The sequence below is a fragment of the Nomascus leucogenys genome, chromosome 1a, assembly GCF_006542625.1.
Source record: "Nomascus leucogenys isolate Asia chromosome 1a, Asia_NLE_v1, whole genome shotgun sequence".
Lineage (NCBI taxonomy): Eukaryota > Metazoa > Chordata > Mammalia > Primates > Hylobatidae > Nomascus > Nomascus leucogenys.
Window position 1 is genome coordinate 41,326,272 of NC_044381.1, and position 20,418 is coordinate 41,346,689.

The following is a 20,418-nucleotide window of genomic DNA, read 5'->3' on the forward strand; positions in this document are numbered from 1 at the left end:
AACAAAGAAAAGATAGAACAGTAAAACAACAGGAAAAGAAAACAAGCAGACAATTTACCATAAACAAAAATGGCTTCTAAAGCACTCACGCAGAAAACTCTACCACAAGCATATTAGAATATAGTTAAATATATGTATATATAATTAGTCTTTTCAGTTATCCAGCTGCCAGAAAAATAATAGCCCTTTAATGTCTTTGATGTATAAAATTAAACTTTTTCCAATGCAAAAATCCCAGTTATAAATACTATGCACTTTGAAATGTAAGAATACTAGCTAAAAATAAATGGCCATCAGTAGGGGCTTGGGTAAATGATGGCACATCCATTATTAATTCATATAGTATATCTACAAATAACACTTACAAAATAAGTGACACAGATATATGTGTACTAATATAGACTAGTCACCAAGGTATGCTAGGTGAAAAAACAAAGATGTATGTGTGTAAATCTATATCTACACAACTTCCCATGCCTATTTTCTGCTTATTTTTGAAAGCTTATAATTGACAGAGGAATGTGGGAACTGTCAGAAAGTGGTGATAGAAAGATAGCATTTACTGCATATTTCTTTGTAATGCTTTAAATATTTTAATCAAGCATATATATTATCAATAAAAGATGAACCAAACTTTTCACAAAATTTAATGCCTATTTTAAAACCTCCTGTTAACATAGTCTACTTTTAATTATTTACTCTCAATATTTATATTAATACTTGTACTTTTCATAGTACTTTATATACCATATTTTCCAATATTGAGTTAAATAGTTATAGTTCCAGTGGGATACTCTAATTACTGATTTAAAAAAAATTAAAAACAGGATCTCACTCTGTCACCCAGGCTAGAATGCAGTGGTGTGATTACAGCTCACCACAACCTTGAACTCCTTGGCTCAAGCACTCCTCCCACCTCAGCCTCCTGAGTAGCTGGGACTACAAATGTGTGCCACCACACCTGCCTAATTCTTTAAAAAAATGTTTTTGTGATGACAGGGTCTCCCTATGTTGCCCAGGCTGGTCTTGAACTCCTGTCCTCAAGCAATCCTGCCATGTTGGCCTCTCACAGCATTGGGATTACAGGCATGAGTCACTGCACCTGGCTCCTAATTAGTGATCTTAATTATCTTCATTATTTCCATGTAAAATATGTGCTCTTGTGAGGAAGGGCTTCAAGATGTCTGACTAGAGGCATCTAGCACTTGCCTCCTCCACAAAGAAGAACCAAAATAGTGAGTAATCACACTTCTAATAGATAATCTAAAAAAGAATGCTGGAATTCAACAGCGAAGTAACAGTAAACACCTAACGCAAGGAAAGAGAGGGAAGAGAGGCAGCCTGCTTGGCTAGGGTTGGCGGACGCGGGACACCTGAGGAAAGGGTACTACCTTAAAAATCTTTTCCTATAGTCCTGGTAAATTTTAAATGATAGCTCTGTAAATGATATTTATAACTTATTTTCTGTTTTTTTTTTTTTAGTTTTTCATTAATTTTGATCAATTGTATCTTACTAGGAAATCACCCATTTACTGTAGATAGTATTCTCTTCCAATCCTATGAAATGATTCAATATCCATGTCTCCTTTTACTAATTACAAATCTTACATAATTTTGCTATCTCTTATCTCTTTACCTTACTCGGGTTTATGTGAGGTATTTAGTTTACTAAGGTTTTAAAATATTTTCATATTCATTTTAGTAGGAAAAGGATGGATTATTTTATAAATGTCATTGCCTGAATAAGTTTAGGTATGGTTTCGGGTACAATAAGAAAAGACATAAAATGGAATGGTTTATGCCAAACATATTTATTTTTATCACACAGCTAAAGTCTGTAGTTAAGTTGCTGCTACTTTTGAGTCAATAACATCAAGACCAGTGTTGGTGAATCTTTTGGCCTTTCCCCAAATGCTTGAAAGATCACCACTGCTGGAAGCATAATGTACAAGGCAGGAAAGGGGATGGAATTGATGGTAACAGCTAAGTCTGTCTCTTTTCTTAGGAAATAAAGGTTTTCCTAGGATACATCTAAGTGTTTTGCTTCTCCTGGGCTGAAGCAGGTCATTTGGCCACTGCCAGTTTCAGAAGATGATGATGTTACAGCACTATTCACAGTAGCAAAGACATGGAATCAACCTAAATGCTCATCAATAGTAGACTGTATAAAGAAAACGTGGTACATATATATCATGGAATACTATGCAGCCATTAAAAAGAATGAGATCATGTCCTTTGCAGGGATATGGATGGAGCTGAAAGCCATTATCCTTAGCAAACTAACGCAGGAACAGAAAACCAAACATCACATATTCTCACTTATAACCAAACACCACATGTTCTCACTTATATATGGGAGCTAAGTGATGAGAACACGTGGACACATATAGGGAAACAACACACACAGGGGCCTATTGGAGGGTGAAGAATGGGAAGAAGGAGAGGATCAGGAAAAATAACTAATGGGTTCTGGGTGATGAAATAATCGGTACAACAAGCCCACGACATGGGTTTACATGTGTAACAAACCTGCACAGGTACTACTGAACTTAAAATAAAAGTTAAATTTAAAAAAAGATAAAGTAGGCCAGGCACGGTGGCTCATGCCTGTAATCCCAGCACTTTGGGAGGCCAAGACGGGTGGATCACAAGGTCAAGAGATTGAGACCATCCTGGCCAACATGGTGAAACCCCGTCTCTACTAAAAATACAAAAAATTAGCCGGGCGTGGTGGCGGGCGCCTGTAGTCCCAGCTACTCAGGAGGCTGAGGCAGGAGAATCACTTGAACCTGGGAGGCGGAGGTTGCAGTGAGCCGAGATTGCACCACTGCACTCCAGCCTGGCGACAGAGTGAGACTCCGTCTCAAAAAAAAAAAAAAAAAAGATTAAGCAGTGAGAGAGGAGTTTGGGGATTGCATGCTGGTTCAGCAAAGCAACATTTTCCCAAAAGATACACAAACTATACAGAAGACCACTTTAAAATATTATATGTGAAGCTTAGGTCTTAAGATTAAAAATTCAGAAACTGTAAAAGAATACACATTTAAACATGTAGAAAATAAAATTATGTGAATGGGATATCACATGCAAAGCCGAGACAAGGAATACATGTTTTTTTAAAAAACGAGTTACTCCCTTTAACATAAAAAGCTGTTTTAAATTAATAAGATAAACAATCCAAAAAGAGAAATGTATAAATAAATGCTTTATAAAGGCAATTTACAGAATAGCAAATTCAAATGGCCAAGACACATTAGAGACATATTAATTTACAAATTATAATTAGTTATCACTTGGAATTGTAAAATTTCTCAAAGTTAAAGAGTAACAGCAGCTGGGCACGGTGGCTCACGCCTGTAATCCCTGCACTTTGGGAGGCCGAGGCAGGTGAATCATTTGAGGTCAGGAGTTTGAGACCATCCTGGTCAACGTAATGAATCCCCGTCTCTACTAAAAATACAAAAATTAGCCAGGCATGGTGGCAGGTGCCTGTAATCCCAGCCACTTGGGAAGCTGAGGCACGAGAATCGCTTGAACCCGGGAGGCAGAGGTTGCAGTGAGCCAAAATTGTGCCTCTGCACTCCAGTCTGGGCAATAGAGCAAGACTCAGTCTCAGAAAAAAAAAAAAAGAGTAACAGCTACTTTTAGTAGGGGGAAAGAGGTATATTTATACACTAATATTGGAAACATAAAAAGCTACAGTCTTAGGACAAAGAAATCTGGCAACATCTGTTAAAATAAAATAACACATACCATTTGATCAGTCCCACTCCTACAAGCATATGCTACAGAAAAAAAAATCTCCAGTACGTAAGGGCATGATTGTCCTTGTCCAAGTGATTATCTGTTGACAGACTGTTGGAGTGGTTGGAATTGCTGTGAATGGAAGTTCAAAAATCAAGAAGACATAAAATATATTATAAAAGTTGCAGTTAGGCCAGGTGTGGTGGCTCATGCCTGTAATCTCAGCAATTTGGGAGGCTGAGGCAGGAGGACTGCTTGAGACGAGGAGTTTGAGACCGACCTGGGAAAAATAGCAAGACCCCATCTCTAAAAGACTAAAAAAATTAGCAGGTGTGGTGGCGTGTGCCTGTAGTCCCAGCTACTCGATAGGCTAAGGCAGGAGGATCACTTGAGGCCACAGGTCGAGGCTGCAGTGAGGCAGGATTATGCCACTGGACTCCCATCTGGGTGCCTGGGTGACAGATTGAAATCCTGTCTCTAAAGTAAATAAAGTCACATTTATGCCAAGTTATATATGTATGCACGTGTGTGTGTATGTAAACATTTATTTTAATAAAAAGAAAGGAAAGTGTTGGATGGTCTGTTTTTCTCCACTGGTTTGAGACATGGGCTTGAAGTTAAATCAGTAAACAAAATGAATTATATTTATTATGAAATCTGCTTCTATAGGAACACCTTTTCCAATGTATCAAATAGAGCTTCTTCTCTATTTGAATTTTATGGCATTTAATAAAATGATATATTCTTACAAAACTTATTCTTAACAATTACTTGTCTGGTATACAGTAAGGTGTGACTCATGGACAAAGATTTTTCCATATACAATATATAATGTACAGTAATCACAGGGCTTCTCTGTAGTATGAGTAATTTAAAACTGGTTCTGACTTCTGTGAAAAGACTTTCTCACTTTCAAGAAATACAATTTCACTCATGTGTAAATACTGAAGAATACTAAAACCTGATTTCTGTGTGAAGCTACTGCCACATTTGCTCTTAACACTGTCTCCTTCTGGTAGAAACTTTCTGATATATTCCAGGTGAAGTGTTTTCCAGTCACTGTTCTTATAGGCTTTGTTCTCCAAACTGTGTTTTTAGTGTATAATGGGATTTGAATTATTTTTGCTCATGTGTGAATTTACTATGTTCAGGTCATTAACTTTTCAGTGGAAGATTTCCTAGTCATCATATTCAAAAAGTTTCTCTCCAGCATGAATTTTCTGATATATAATAGGTATGACTTGTAAAGAAAACCCTACCCACATTCAGTACAAACAGAAAATTACTCTCCCTTATGAATTATCTGATGCATACGTAAATGTTTGAGTGTACGTTTTATATTTTCTGAATACACAGTATGATTCATTTTTAAAAATTAATTTAAAATGCATTTTTGGCTAGGTGCAGTGGCTCACATCTGTAATCCCAGCACTTTGGGAGGCCAAGGTGGGAGGACTGCTTGAAACCAGGAGTTTGAGACCAGCCTGGGGAACAAAGTGAGGCCTCATCTCTACCAAAAAAACAAAACAAAAAGGGCTGGGCACAGTGGCTCACGCCTGTAATCCTAGCACTTTGGGAGGCTGAGGCGGGTGGATCACCTGAGGTCAGGAGTTCGAGACCAGCCTGACCAACATGGTGAAACCCTGTCTCTACTAAAAATACAAAAAAAATTAGCAGGGCATAGTGGTGTATGCCTGTAGTCCTCGCTACTTGGGAGGCTGAGGCAGGAGAATCGCCTGAACCCAGGAGGCAGAGGGTGCAGTGAGCCAAGGTTGCACCATTGCACTCCAGCCTGGGCAACAAGAGCGGAAACTCTGTCTCAAGGAAAAAAAAAAAAAAAAAGCCAGTTGTAGTGGCACACGCCTGTGGTCCAAGCTACTTGGAAGGATAAGGCAGGAGGGTTGCTTGAGCCAAGGAGCTCAAGGCTACAGTGAACTATGATCATACCACTGAACTCCACCCGGGGTGACCGAGTGAGACCCTGTCACTAAAAAAAAATAAATAAATAAAATTAAATAGAATAAAACGCATTTTTATTAAAATATTTAAACTGTAAAACTGTCTTACAATAGTTTGCTGTAAATACAGATGAACTATAATAGAGTGCTAGCATAAAAAGATATGGCTGGCTGGGCCATACCTGTAATCCCAGAACTTTGCGAGGATGAGGTGGGTGGATCATTTGAGGCCAAGAGTTCGAGACCAGCCTGGCCAACATAGCAAAACCCTGTCTCTCCTAAAAATACAAAAATTCGCTGGGCGTGGTGGTGCATGCCTGTAATCCCAGTTACTTGGGAGGCTGAGGCATGAGAATTGCTTGAACCCAGGAATTGGAGGTTGCAGTGAGCCAAGATTGCCTGCCATTGCACTCCAGCCTGGGTGACAGAGCAAGACTCTGTCTCAAAATAAATAAATAAAAGAGATATGGCTAACCTACAGTGTTTTCCCTAGTAAAGTCTATATTCCACATGCTTCCAATCTATACTGACCTTTGAGTTCTACTTAACATTTAGCTCTCCCCATTCACTTATAGTTTTCCACCATTTATTCCTCAATCAGTTCACAAGTGCCCCTTAAGATGCAAGAAATCTCATGGAAGAAAGTCTTTCTTTCTTCTTGAGATTAATACTGTGTTGACAAAAGGTCAAGTAGCTCTTTTATAGTTTCTTCTTTTACTTGGGAGTATGACATTCTATTTTTTTAAATGTGCCTCAGAATAAAGGTTGAGAATCACTATCTCAGTAATCCTACTAAGTTAATTTTTCAAACCCTGGGACTCTATACCAGTCTTCATTAACCCTATTTTCTGTTAATTGTACAAAGGAAAAACCATAGTATTAAAAAAGATATCTGAGAAGCTTTTAGTGAATCTCTTCCATTTGCTAAATTTGGCAGCTACCACAATAAAATTTGAAGCCATCAGAGGTAATTTACATATCAAAGTTTGTAAAGTTTTTTTTTTTTTTTTTTTTTTTTGAGATGGAGTCTCGCTGTGTCCCCCAGGCTGGAGTGCAGTAGTGCGATTTCAGCTTACTGCAAGCTCCGCCTCCTGGATTCATGCCATTCTCCTGCCCCAGCCTCCCGAGTAGCTGGGACTACAGGTGCCCACCATCATGCCCAGCTAATTTTTTGTATTTTTAGTAGAGACGGGTTTTCACTGCGTTAGCCAGGATGGTCTCGATCTCCTGACCTCGTGATCCACCCGCCTCGGCCTCCCAAAGTGCTGGGATTACAGGCGTGAGCCACCACGCCTGGCTGTAAAGGTTTTAACAAATGGGTGAATGCCTTAAGACTTTTAGCAACAAAAGATTGGAATAAAGTAATGCTGCAAATCTAAGCATTTTCATTTACAAGTCAGTAATTTTGGAAATTAAGAAAATATATTTTTGGCTTGATACTTCTTAAATACAAGTAGCTATCTCAACAAATTGAAAACATCTGCCAGTGGCAGAGTAGGTGGTACAGACTAGTACTTCCTTTGAGAACTAAAAAAGGTGGATGAAAATATTAAACACATTTAATTTTTTGAAGGCATAAGAAAGCTACCACGGCAGTGAGAAACTGCAGGAATAAAATTGGAGACAAGACATAAAGTCTCATATTTGGGACATAATGTCTGAAACTGTTTATTACTAAGAGGTATTTGCTAATTCTGACGGCAAATACTGGGCAAGAGAGGCTGGAGAGAATTTTTGACAAATTCAAGTGACCGAAGGAGAAATACTAGAATTCAAGTCTTTCCAAAGAGGAGGAGCCTGATGTACATCCCAAACTCCTAAGTCCTAAAAGTATTCTAGAAATAAGGTTTAGATGTTCACATTCTGAACATATAATAAAATAAGATGAGTCTTCCAGAGACTCAAGCCCAGTTTCAAATAATCTTAATACATGACTGGATAAAGGCAATCAGAGATTACCAGTGATCCTAGCCTAAGAAGCTACATTGGAAGCTATGGCAATACTCTCTGGAAGAAGATATTATCCAGACCATCTTATTACCTCTACAATTTTAATATATATTGTCTGGCAAGTGATATAAAAATCACCATATGAGGAGACAGGACATCAGCAAAACTCAAGAAAAATAACCATTAGAAAACAGGCCAACAGAACTGGGTAATAAGGCTATCCCTAAAAGAAACAGAGAAGGAGAATGAGGCAGATGCATAATTTGAATAGATAATAGCTAGGAATTTCCCCAAATGCACGTGTGCACACACATGCATGCACATGTGCACACACACACACACCCCAAAACCACTAAGCCACAGATTTAAAAAACATTATAAACTCCAAGGAGGATAAATACATGGAAAAATTACACCTAGACATATCAATGTGCAACTGTTAAAAAACAAAGACAAATAGATAAATTTCAAAGGAGACAGAAAAGCAGATTGCCTGCAAAGGTAATTATATAAAGCTTCTCAATAAAACAATAAAAGACAAACCAAAATAAAATATCATCAAAATACTAATAGAAAACAACTTTCAATTTAGAATTCTATATTCAGTAAAAGTATCCTTCAAAAATGAAGGCAAAATAAAACACTGCCAACAAACGAAGAACAATTTGTCACCAGCAAACTCACAGTAAAAGAAATACTAAAGGGTGTTCTTCAGTAAGAAGCAAAATAATTCTAGAGGAAAACTTAAAGGACAGGAAGGAATAAAAAAGTAACTAAAATGATAAATACGTGGGTTAATTTAAATGGATATTGACTCAAATAATGATTGGCTATGTTCACCATATACAGAATCCAAATATACAAAATTAATACCATATGAGACAAATAAATGAAATTAATGTTATAACTTCTCCCCTTGTCCAGAAATGTTGTTAGTACTAATTTACATTAGCTTTTAATCCATATGTATATTAGTATCTGACATAGTATATTTATGGCAAAAAATTACTAGAGATAAAAAGAAACATCTAATAATGATAATGTGTCAATTAACCAGGAAGATTACAACAATTCTAAACTGTATGTAAAATCAAAGACAAAATATATAAAGCAAAAATTAGTAGCTCTAAAGGAGACAAATTCACAATTATTTGTAAAATTTTTTTTTTTTTTTTGAGACAGAGTCTCGCTCTGTCACCCAGGCTGGAGTGCAGTGGCACGATCTCAGCTCACTGCAAGCTCCACCTCCCAGGTTCGCGCCATTCTCCTGCCTCAGCCTCCCGAGTAGCTGGGACTACAGGCGCCCACCACCACGCCTGGCTAATTTTTTGTATTTTTAGTAGAGACGGGGTTTCACCGTTTTAGCCAGGCTGGTCTCGATCTCCTGACCTCATGATCCACCCGCCTCGGCCTCCCAAAGTGCTGGGATTACAGGCGTGAGCCACCGCGCCCAGCAATTATTTGTAAAATTACAACACACTTCTTTCAGTATTTGGTAGAAGAAAAGCCAAAAAGTCTATTCAAATACAGAGAATTTGAAAAACAAAATTAATTCAGTTTGTAGAGATTGTGAGGAGATAAAAGGAGAAGTCTTCCAAATGTTCAACTACATTTTATCTTCTAAGGAAACAAACTAAAATTAAAGATGCTTGTGTCTCATGGTAATCTAGCAAGTAATGAACATGTAGAGAATGTACTAACAAAATTAGTGGGAAAAAATTTTAGGATTTGATATCCATTTTCTTAATTTGTCCTATTTTTCAAACAGGAGTTGGTAACAACAACATTAAAAAAGTGCAGGTTTCTGTGGTCAAAGCTGAGGGTCTAAAGTGCTGCTATCTAGATCTGGGTCCCTGTATCTAAGTTCCATATCTTAGGGTCAGTTCTAAGGTAATAAGTAGTTAGGGGACTGTTGCTTACATCACTGGGGAAATAGACTTTTGAGAAACAGGCAAAGAGCAATTTCAGACCTCTTGGCTAACTGCTGCCCCAACATACGCCAACAGATATAACAATAAATAATGGTGACTTCCCAAAGAAAATTTAAAAAAAAAGTAGAGTCCTTTCTTTCTGTCCTTAGTGTTTTCACAAAAACTGCGGATTCACTTTCATTATAGACCTAAATTGCCCTCCCTTTGCCTTGATCTCAGTGTCCTTAGGCTGCTTAGACAATGTAAAATTATCTCATCACACTACTTATTATGAATTTTTTTGGGTCAATACTGAATAGTTGTGGTACCCAGAACATGAAAAACTTAACAGCCCTGAATTTATAAACTGTTTGCCCAAAAAGTGAAACAAGAAAGACTGCAAATCATCTCCTTGCACATTTACTATTATTTGCAGGAGCTTGACAACACCAACATCAAGTAACCAAAGATGGCCACTATACAGTGCTTAAACACTCTCAAAAGTGTCTCCCCATATGCGTAACTACACATCAGCTATATGATCCAGATGTTCATAATTCTAACTAGATAGAAGAAAGTTGGCCTTGGTCACCTTCTGAGTCCCCACACCACAATTGTGGCATGGAGCACTCTACTTCCCCAGTGTCAGATTTCTGAGGCATACTGAGTTGTGGCTTCCAGTTTAAGGCTTTCCCCAAGTCACTGCACTTATAGGGTTTCTGTTTAGTATGAATTTTCTGGTGTTTAATAAGATTTGATCTGATGGTGAAGGCCTTTCCACACTCAGCACATATATATGGTTTCTCTCCTGTGTGAATTCGATGATGCTCATGGAGTTGTGATTTCTTAATGAAAGACTTCCCACAGTCACTGCATTCATAGGGTTTCTCTCCAGTATGAATTCTCCTGTGTCTATTTAAGTGTGACTTCTGGATGAAGGATTTCCCACATTCAGTACAAATATAGGGTTTCTCTCCTGTATGAATTCTCTGATGCATAATTAGTGTTGATTTTCTTGCAAAGGCTTTCCCACATTCACTGCACTCATAATGCCTTTCTCCAGTATGGGATTGCTGATGTATATGGAGACCTGACTTCCTAGTGAAGGCTTTCCCACAGTCACTACATTTATAAGGTTTCTCTCCAGTGTGAATTTTCTGGTGTGTAAAGAGATTTGATCTGTCAGTAAAAGCCTTTCCACATTCAGCACATCTATAGGGTTTCTCTCCTGTGTGAATCTGCTGATGTACGTGGAGCTGTGATTTCTTAGTGAAGGATTTCCCACAAATACTGCATTCATAGGGTTTCTCTCCAGTATGAATTCTCCCATGTGTAATAAAATGGGATTTGTGGAAGAAGGCCTTACCACATTCAGTGCAAACATATGGTTTTTCCCCTCTATGAATTCTCTGGTGCATACTTAGTGTTGACTTCTGAATGAATGCTTTCCCACATTCACTGCATTCATAATGTCTCTCTCCAGTATGACACTTCTGGTGTATCCTGAGCCGTGACTTCCAGGTGAATGATTTTCCACAGTCACTGCATTTATATGGTTTCTCCCCAGTATGAATTTTTTGGTGCTTAATGAGATTTGACCTGTCAGTAAAAGCCTTACCACATACAGTACATATATAGGGTCTTTCTCCTGTATGAATTTTCTGGTGTATAATGAGATTTGTCTTGTGAGTGAAGACCTTCCCACATTCTGAACATATAAAGGGATTCTCTCCTGTGTGAATTCGCTGATGCACATGGAGTTGTGATTTTTTAATAAAGGATTTCCCACAGTCACTGCATTCATAGGGTTTTTCTCCAGTATGAATTCTTTCATGTGTGATAAAATGTGACTTCCGGATAAAGGCCTTCCCACATTCAGTACATACATAGGGTTTTTCTCCTGTATGGATTTTCTGATGCATACTTAGTGTTGATTTCCTTGTGAAAGCTTTTCCACATTCACTACATTCAAAGTGTTTCCCTACAGTATGAATTTTTTTATGTATATTAAGGTTTGAATTCTGAGGGAGGTTTTTCTCACATTCACTGTATTCATAAGGTTTTTCTCCAGAATGAATTCTCTGGCATCTGAACAGATTAGACTTCTGGATAAAGGCTCTTCCAAAGTCACTGCATTTATAGTAATTCCCCTCATAAGGAGTTTTCTGACGGTTTGACTTGAGGGAAAAATCCTTCTCATATTCAGTGCATATTCCTGCATAAACCCTCTGACGGCCATCAAGCTGGGACTTCTGAGTGAAGGCTGCCTCACGTTCATGGCATTCATGCTGCTTTTCTTCAGCAGAAATACTCTCATGTGCAAAGGCATGTGACTTCGGGGAGAAAACATTTACATAGTCAGAAAACAAATAGAGGCACTCTCTAGTATGAATTTTCTGATGTTGAATGAGAGCTTGCTTATGATGCAGAGGTTTCCCACGTTGGTTACATTCACAAGCAGTCACTTCTGTATGAGAATTCATATGAGTGAAAATATCACCATCTCCAATAGTCTTATCAGAATTTTCTGTTGCATTGTTTCTATTATATAAGGTTACGATAGGCTCCAAATTCTTTCCACATGAGTTACAGTTATAGGGTCTTTTTCTTGAGGAAACCAGGTGTGTGTTTACATGAACTATTTCCCCAATGTCCTTATATTCAAAGATGTTGTCATTAGCTAGTGTTTTCTTGTTAATGAAGGCAGTATGACTTAAAGGTTTGTTCTGGTTTTCTCCACATTTTCTTGTGTGTTCATCGTCTTTCCACAATTCTTCTAAAATGGAATATGGGTCATCTCTTGTGAAGAGATTAATATTAATCTCAGACTGGAAAGAAACTTCTTCAGACATCCTCTGTTGCAAAGGTCCAAAACCAATGTCCCCATCTAAAAAAGAAAGAAAAGATAAGACTGACAAAAAGAACAATTAACAGAAAATAAGGCCAGGTGCGGTGGCTCATGCCTGTAATCCTAACACTTTGGGAGGCTGAGGCGGGCAGATCACTTGAGGCCAGGAGTTTGAGACCAGCCTGGCCAGCATAGCAAAACTCTGTCTCTGCTAAAAAAAAACACTAAAAATATTGTCTCTACTAAAAATTAACCAGGCGTGGTGGCACATGCCTGTAATTCCAGCTGAGTGGCACATGCCTGTAATTCAAGTGGCTGAGGCAAGAGAATGGCTTGAAGGCAGAGGTTGCAGTGAGCTGAAATTGCGCCACTGCACTCTAGTCTGGGTGACAGAGCAAGACTCTGTCTCCAAAATAAATAAATGAATAAATAAAAATACAATAGACCTTTGATTCAGGCCGGGTGTGGTGGCTCACGCCTGGAAGCCCAGCACTTTGGGAGGCTGAGGCAGGCGGATCACCTGAGGTCGGGAGCTGAAGACCAGCCTGGCCAACATGGAGAAATCTCATCTCTACTAAAAATACAAAATTAGCCGGGCATGGTGGTGCATGCCTGTAATCCCAGCTACTCGGGAGGCTGAGACAGGAGAATCACTTGAACCCAGGAGGCAGAGGTCGCGGTGAGCCGAGATCTTGCCATTACACTCCAGCCTGGGCAACAAGAGCGAAACTCTATCTCCAAAAAAAAAGAGTTAATTCAAGGCAAACACAGAGATATGAGAGAGGCTATATAAATATAACAAATGTACGTATTTTAAATATACATAAATATATAGGTATAATAACTCATTTATATATAATATGTAATACAATGATGTAGATACTTACATTACACTTATAACATGATAAACAATATCATTTAGATGTGCTGTTCTAAGTTCTATATTAATTCACTTAAACTTTATCACAGCCAGGTGTGGTGGTTCATGCCTGTAATCCCAGCACTGTGGGAGGCTGAGATGAGAGGATTGCTTGAGCCCAGGAGTTTGAGACCAGCCTGGAAAACAAGTGAGACCCCCATCTCTACAGAAAAACATAAAAAAACAATTAGCTGGGCCTAGTGGCACATGCCTATAGTCCCAGCTACTCAGGAGGCTGAAGCAGGAGGATCACTTGAGCCCAGGTGTTTGAAGCTGCAGTGAGCTCTGATCGCACCATTACACTCCAGCCTGGGTGACAGAGTGAGACTCTGTCTCTCTCTCTCTTTTTTTTTTCTTTTTTAAGACAGGGTCTCACTCTGTTGCTCAGGCTAGAGCGTAATGGCATGATCAGAGCTCACTGCAACCTCCACCTCCTGAGTTCAAGGGATTCTTGTGCCTCAGCCTCATGAGTGGCTGGAACTACAGGCAAATGCCACCATACCTGGCTAATTTTTGTATTTTTAGTAGAGATGGGGATTCACCATGTTGGCCAGGCTGGTCTCAAACTCCTGACCTCAAGTATCTGTCCACCTCGGTCTCCCAAAGTGTTGGGATTACAGGCGTGAGCCAGCAGGCCCAGCTGAGACCCTGTCTCTTAAAAACAAAAACAAAAAGCACTTTATTGCAACCCTTTGCTGTTGGTATTATTATTGTTTCTAGTTTACAGATGAGGAAACTGAGCCACAGAAGAGTTTAGTAATTTGCCCAAATCAAATGTTTAGTAATTGGGGAAGAAGAGATTGCAATTCAGTGCAAATGTAGTAGAACTACATGGTGAGTGAGGTGTCAGAAGAACAAAGTGATAAACTCTGTGAAAAGAAGTATTTCTGAGTCTAGATTCTTTTCCTTAATCTGTAAATCCTCACAATCTTCCTGTTTTCTCTTTTCCCTATGATCCACTGTGCCCTAAATACCAATGTATTTATGTTTACAGTAAAATTACAGTATCTTAGTCATCCTAACTTGGCCAAACAGTAAAATTTATATACATTTGTTATATTTATATAGCCTCTCTCATTTCTCTGTGTTCGCCTTGAATCAACTCTATGTAACAATTGGTCTATTTTCTTTTGCCATGGAGCCTCACTCTGTCACCCAGGCTGGAGTGGCTAGAGTGCAATGGCACGATCTCGGCTCACTGCAACCTCTGCCTCCCGGGTTTAAGCAATTCTCCTGCCTTAGCCACATGAGTAGGTGGGACTACAGACATGTGCCGCCATACATGTATTTGTAAAAATACAAATTTTTGTATTTTTAGTAGAGATGGGGTTTCACCATGTTGGCCAAGCTGGTCTCAAACTCCTGACCTCAAGTGATCTGCCTGCCTCAGCCTCCCAAAGTGCTGGGATTACAGGCGTGAGCCACCGCGCCCAGCCTTTTTTTTTTTTTTTTTTTTTTGAGATGGAGTGTCGTTCTTGTCACCCAGGCTGGAGTACAGTGGCACGGTCTCGGCTCACTGCAACCTCCACCTCCTGGGATCAAGTGATTCTCCTGCCTCAGCCTCCTGAGTAGGTGGGATTACAGGCGCCTGCCACCTCGCCTGGCTAATTTTCATACTTTTAGTAGAGATGGGGTTTCGCCATGTTGGCCAAGCTAGTCTCAAACTCCTGACCTCAAGTAATCCACCCACTTCAGCCTCCCAAAGTGCTGGGATTACAGGCGCGAGCCACTGTGCCTGGCCAAAATACGTGTATTATTTGAATACGCAGATAGATAACATAATAATCAAAGGGCTCGATGAAAAGGGAGAATTAAAGAAAATCTTAAAATAGGGTAGAAATGGTTATGGAAAACAGGGACAAATGTGAATTGCAAATATGAGGCCATATTCTTTCTCTACCTTACAAACCTACTGAGAATCTGTCACATGTTAGATATTAAGTAGTAACTTTAGTTTTGTTCCATGTAGCTATGACAAGATAAACACAGCACACAATGTTTTAAGTAGTGAAATCTATCAGCAGCATCTGAGATGAAATAGTGAAAAAGAAAAAATGGGATTATCACATACAAATAGGATTAGAATAATCTAGGCATGAGAAAATATAGACATGGTCGTAGGTGATATGACTGGGAGGTAAGAAAGACGCTTTTGTAAATGAGAAAAATAAGTAGAAAAGCAGAATGAATTATCTGAGAAGATGGATTAGAGGGAAAAGTAAAAAAACTCCAAGAGAAGATGACAACATTTTGAAAGGCAAGCCACCTGCTTTTACATGCTACATTGTATCTTGTCTTCCTTCACACAAACAGCCAGACCCTTAAATGCAGACAGTATTGGTCTTTCCCCTGAGTGCTGTATACAACAGGGTCAATGCCTGACTGAGACACACAAATAACAATCACAGAGAAAAAGTTGTTCCCATGAGCCAATTATCACTCAGAGCTTATGCTGCATTGCAGCTGAGACACATAATCTGAGACACAGATTATGCTGGGCTGAGACACATGGCCCTGGGCAACTTTAAGCAGGGCCCAAAGCCCTTACACCTGCCTCTAAATGTCCACGATAACTTCTAACTTAGGTTAGTTATGTATAGGACAGAGGCAAAGTGCATACTTGCCAGCAGGCAGTATATCCAGTTGGCAAGAGAAGAAAGACCCCTGTGGGTGTGATCATTGCCTCGACATCCTGCTCATTGCCCCAGCTGTAAATGACCTGCAAGGAGAAATGGACCCTACCCCAAACTTGGTTCAGATGTCAAGAGTGATGATGAGACACACACAATAAGAGAGTGTAAAAAGATTCATTACTCACATAATGAGGCTTTCTGGGGACAGCTCCAAGCAGGTCCAGATGGGGCTAGAGTGAGCAAGGAAAGAACTGTCTTGGGGGTTTCTGGCAGGGGCGGGTGGGGCTGGGCTAACTATTCCCTTATGTAGTTGGAATTTCCCAGCACCAGTGGAGGGAACCCATTGGCTTTTTTCTCAGTTTGTCCAGGAAAAAAAGAGGGGTGAGGCTTAGAAAACGTCAGCAGTTGAACATCAAAAATAAAGGATACAGAATGAGATGTTCAAAGTATTTTATTAGGGAAATACAAATTAAATAATAATTAGAAATTAAAACCCATCAGATTAGCCAAAATATTAAAAATTTGGATAACACCAGGTATGGGTAGGGATGTGGGGAACTAATACCCTTGTACAAAGTTCCAGGGACTGTAGAGTGACACAGCCAATCTGGAAAATAATGTGCTTATACCTCATCATATTGAATATTAGTATGCCCAATGATAAAGCAATCCCACTCCTCTTTCTTAAGAAATTCTCATTTCCAGCTGGGTGCTGTGGCTCACGCCTGTAATCCCAGCACTTTAGGAGTCCAAGGCGGGTGGGTCACGAGGTCAGGAGATCGAGACCATCCTGGCTAACATGGTGAAACCCCGTCTCTACTAAAAATACAAAAAATTAGCTGGGTGCAGTGGTGGGCGCCTGTAGTCCCAGCTACTGGGGAGGCTGAGGCAGGAGAATGGCGTGAACCTGGGAAGCGGAGCTTGCAGTGAGCTGAGATCACGCCACTGCACTCCAGCCTGGGGGACAGAGCAAAACTCCATCTCAAAAAAAAAAAGAAATTATCATTTCCAATAAGAATAATTCATGAAGAAATGTATTGCAGTACTGTTTGTAGTAGCTGAAAAACTGGACAAGTAAAATGGGGTATATATGTGCACTACAGAATGATATGTAGAAATTAGAATAATGCATTGCAACATGGACAAATTTGAGAAAAAAAAACTTGAGTAGGATATATAATACAGTACCATTTCTACAAATTAGCAATGCCAACAACTCAGATTTTACAAATATCCCACAAATTCAAGGATAAATGGCATAACATGTCAAATATATTAGAACAGTTGCCTCTTGGAAGGATAAAAATGAATATGGAGACTGAGGATTGAAAAGAATAAATAAGAGGGGAGCCTTAAACACATTGATGATGATATTGACTAAAAACTAAGGCTATAATTATTAACTCAATCTTCTGTACAGGATATACCTGTACACGAGATAAAAAAAACTTTTTGTAAGATATGAAAATAAATAAATTAGAAAGATCAAGTCAGTGTTGCGTTGCACTAGCCAAGTAGGAAGAAAATGTCAATGGTACCCTCAAAGTCAACAATCAGAGAAGAGGCATGGGGGGACTTCAGATAAGCCCATTTCTAGCTGACAGTTGTAAGGCACTAAGGGGAAAGAGACAAAGTAAGAAGAAACAGCAGGAACTGAAGTTGTAATGCACAGTAATGTTTTAAGAAGGTAGATCTATGAGTATTTGAATGCATAAGGAAATGATCTAAGACCCTGATGGAGGTAGAAAGAATAAAACTTTTCTAGGGAAAGAGAGAAAAAAGCAAGAAAACAGGACCCTAGAAAGTAGGGTGTGACATGATCCAAAGAACCAGTAATTGTAGTATATTCCCTCCTAAAAAGCCAAGCAAAGAAGAAGGCATTGATACGAGAAGAGATCTTAAGTGGAGTTAGCATTTAGCTATCCAAGGGTCCTTGTCTAATAACTGCTCTTCCAAGCAGTTCTAAAAGTCATTATTAATGACACATCAAAGTCGGGCAAAGTTGTGCACAGCTTCTCCCAGTACAAATGCAGCTGAGTCATACTGTCTACCATGCTCTTGGTTCCCTTCTCACCTAGACGGCTCTGACTGGGGATCTCACCATCCAACATACATGGCTCTTCTTGTTCCAAGCTGAAGATGACTTCTGGTTTGGGAACTTGACATCCTGTTAACAGGGGATGATAGAAGATTTGATTTCAGAGGCCATACAATGAAGCATTCCTTTTTTTTTCCAAAAAAGTTCACTGGGAACAGAGGAATATTCACACTACCCGAAAGAGATTATTAAGAACATGGGACGAAATAAGGACAAAACCATTACACACTTTAGATGTCCTGCAGTCTTTAGAAGTCCCACATACCTCAGAAAACACAGACTTCAGCAATTCTACTGAGAAGAAAAATATACTCAATTAGGTGCAGCCTACTGTATACCCAGCAGAGCTGTGCTTACCCACTGAGATCAAGTTGAAATAGTTTTCCAGCATCACTTCTCTGTATAGGCTTTTCTGAGCAAGGTCTAATTGTTGCCACTCATCCCTACTGAAGTCTACAGTTATGTCCTTGAATGACACTGATTCCTGTTAAAAAAAAAAACAAAAAAAAACCTTTCAATGTGAAGGATCGAGATTACAGAATGGAAACAAGACAGGACCTTATTTTTAATGTGATATAATATACTATAAAGAACTTCTACAACTCAACAACAATGAACAAAATAATTTTGAAAATGGGTAAAAAGCTTAAATAGACATTTCTGCAAGGAAGATATACAAATATTTAACAAGCACATGTAAAGATGCTCAACATCATTAATCACTAGGGAAATGCAAATTAAAACTACAAGATATTACCTCACACCCATCTGGATGATAAAGAAAATGTCTAAAATTGATTATAATGATGGCTATACAACTGAGTGAATATACTAAAAATCAATACATGGTACACTTTTTTTTTTTTTGAGACAGAGTCTCGCTCAGTCACCCAGGCTGGAGTGCAGTGGCTCAATCTCCGCTCACCGCAAGCTCCACCTCCTGGGTTCACGCCATTCTCCTGCCTCAGCCTCCTGAGTAGCTGGGACTACAGGCGCCCACCACCACGCCCAGCTAATTTAAAAAAATTTTTTTAGTAGAGACAGGGTTTCACCGTGTTAGCCAGGATGGTCTCGATCTCCTGACCTCGTGATCTGCCCGCCTCAGCCTCCCAAAGTGCTGGGATTACAGGCATGAGCCACCACACCCAACCTACATGGTACACTTTAAATGGTAAACTGTGTGGTATATGAAAGAGAGGGCTCTTTTTCGGCACTGCCATTTCCAGATGAGATGCAGTAGCTTGGCAGTCCAGTGCTTCCTTCAAAAATGAACTGTAAATGCCAGATGCAATATTTGAAATCATCTGTTTCAAAGCACTGGAAAGCTGCTAAGGTAACAAGAAATATAGGGGCTAAGACTGGAGAGGAGAGAATATTAAAGATTGAAGCTGACTTATTCAGTCACTTTGATAGTGGGAGCATTTACCAATTCTGGGTGTGGACAAAAGCTGAGAATCCACCTTTTGTCCTGGATTCTCATTTACTGGAGAATGCAGTAGAAGGCTGCAGCTGGGTGACAGAGAAACCAACATAACTCAAACACATGGCTATTTTCCCCTCAGGATATTTGCTGAATTCTAGGGTATATAGGACAGAAGACTAAAAATGTAAGCAAACAGCCTTTGAAGAGCAGAGCAAAAGTCTAGTATCTCTTAAGAAAATAGTTGGGCATCTATCAGGAAGAGGGTCTTTAGAGGACAGGGTTCTCAGCTGAAAATTCTCAGTAGCCAGGGTGATCCAGAGGTAAACTGAGTCTTAGCAGAGCTTCAACCCGGCCTTGATTCAACATCAACAGTGCCTGACTGGATGTATGTGTTCTCCCTTCCCTCCATTTGCTGACATAAGGAAAGATGAATCCTCTGTGGAGAAAGATTTTTTTCTTTCTTCTGAGACAGGGTCTTCCTCTGTCATCCAGGCTGGAGCGCAGTGGCACAAACACGACTCACTGCACCCTCGACCTGGGCTCAAGCAATCCTCCTGTCTCAGCCCCCCAAGTAGCTGGGACTACAGGCACGTGCTACCATGCCCAGCTAATTTGTCTATCTTTTGTAGAGATGGGTTTTGCCATGTTGCCCAGCTGGTCTGGGACTCCTGAGCTCAAGTGATCTGCCCTCCTCAGCCTCCCAGGTGTAAGCCCTGCCTACAACTTATTATACACAGTGTTTAAAACAAACAAAAAAATCCTACACATCCAAAAATATAGGATCACATATCCAAAATCAGAGAAGGAAAAAATTCAATAGAAACAGTCACACAGAGAATTGGAGTTAGATGAAAAGATGACTATCTTTAGAGAGTTGGTTTTTATAATAAAGAATCAGATGAAAGTTCAAAAATTGAAAAATCTAAAATATAAAA

General features: G+C 39.4%; 1 protein-coding gene across 3 annotated transcripts in view; it reads right to left on the minus strand.

Annotated features, from left to right (window-relative positions):
- Window positions 1-9,966: 9,966 nt before the first annotated feature.
- ZNF484 (zinc finger protein 484) overlaps window positions 9,967-20,418 on the minus strand; it is a 33,070-nt gene continuing 22,618 nt past the window's right edge. For 2 of the 3 annotated variants that reach the window (XM_030803541.1, XM_030803441.1), the window contains 3 exons: window positions 18,418-18,544; window positions 18,037-18,129; window positions 9,970-12,449 (listed from right to left, as the gene is read on the minus strand). In XM_030803541.1, the coding sequence (XP_030659401.1) occupies window positions 10,126-12,449; window positions 18,037-18,129; window positions 18,418-18,544 (2,544 nt within the window). In that variant the 3' untranslated portion in view covers window positions 9,970-10,125. Of the gene's footprint in view, window positions 12,450-18,036; window positions 18,130-18,417; window positions 18,545-20,418 lie in introns of all 3 variants that reach the window. The other variant, XM_003282332.4, reaches the window with a different exon arrangement.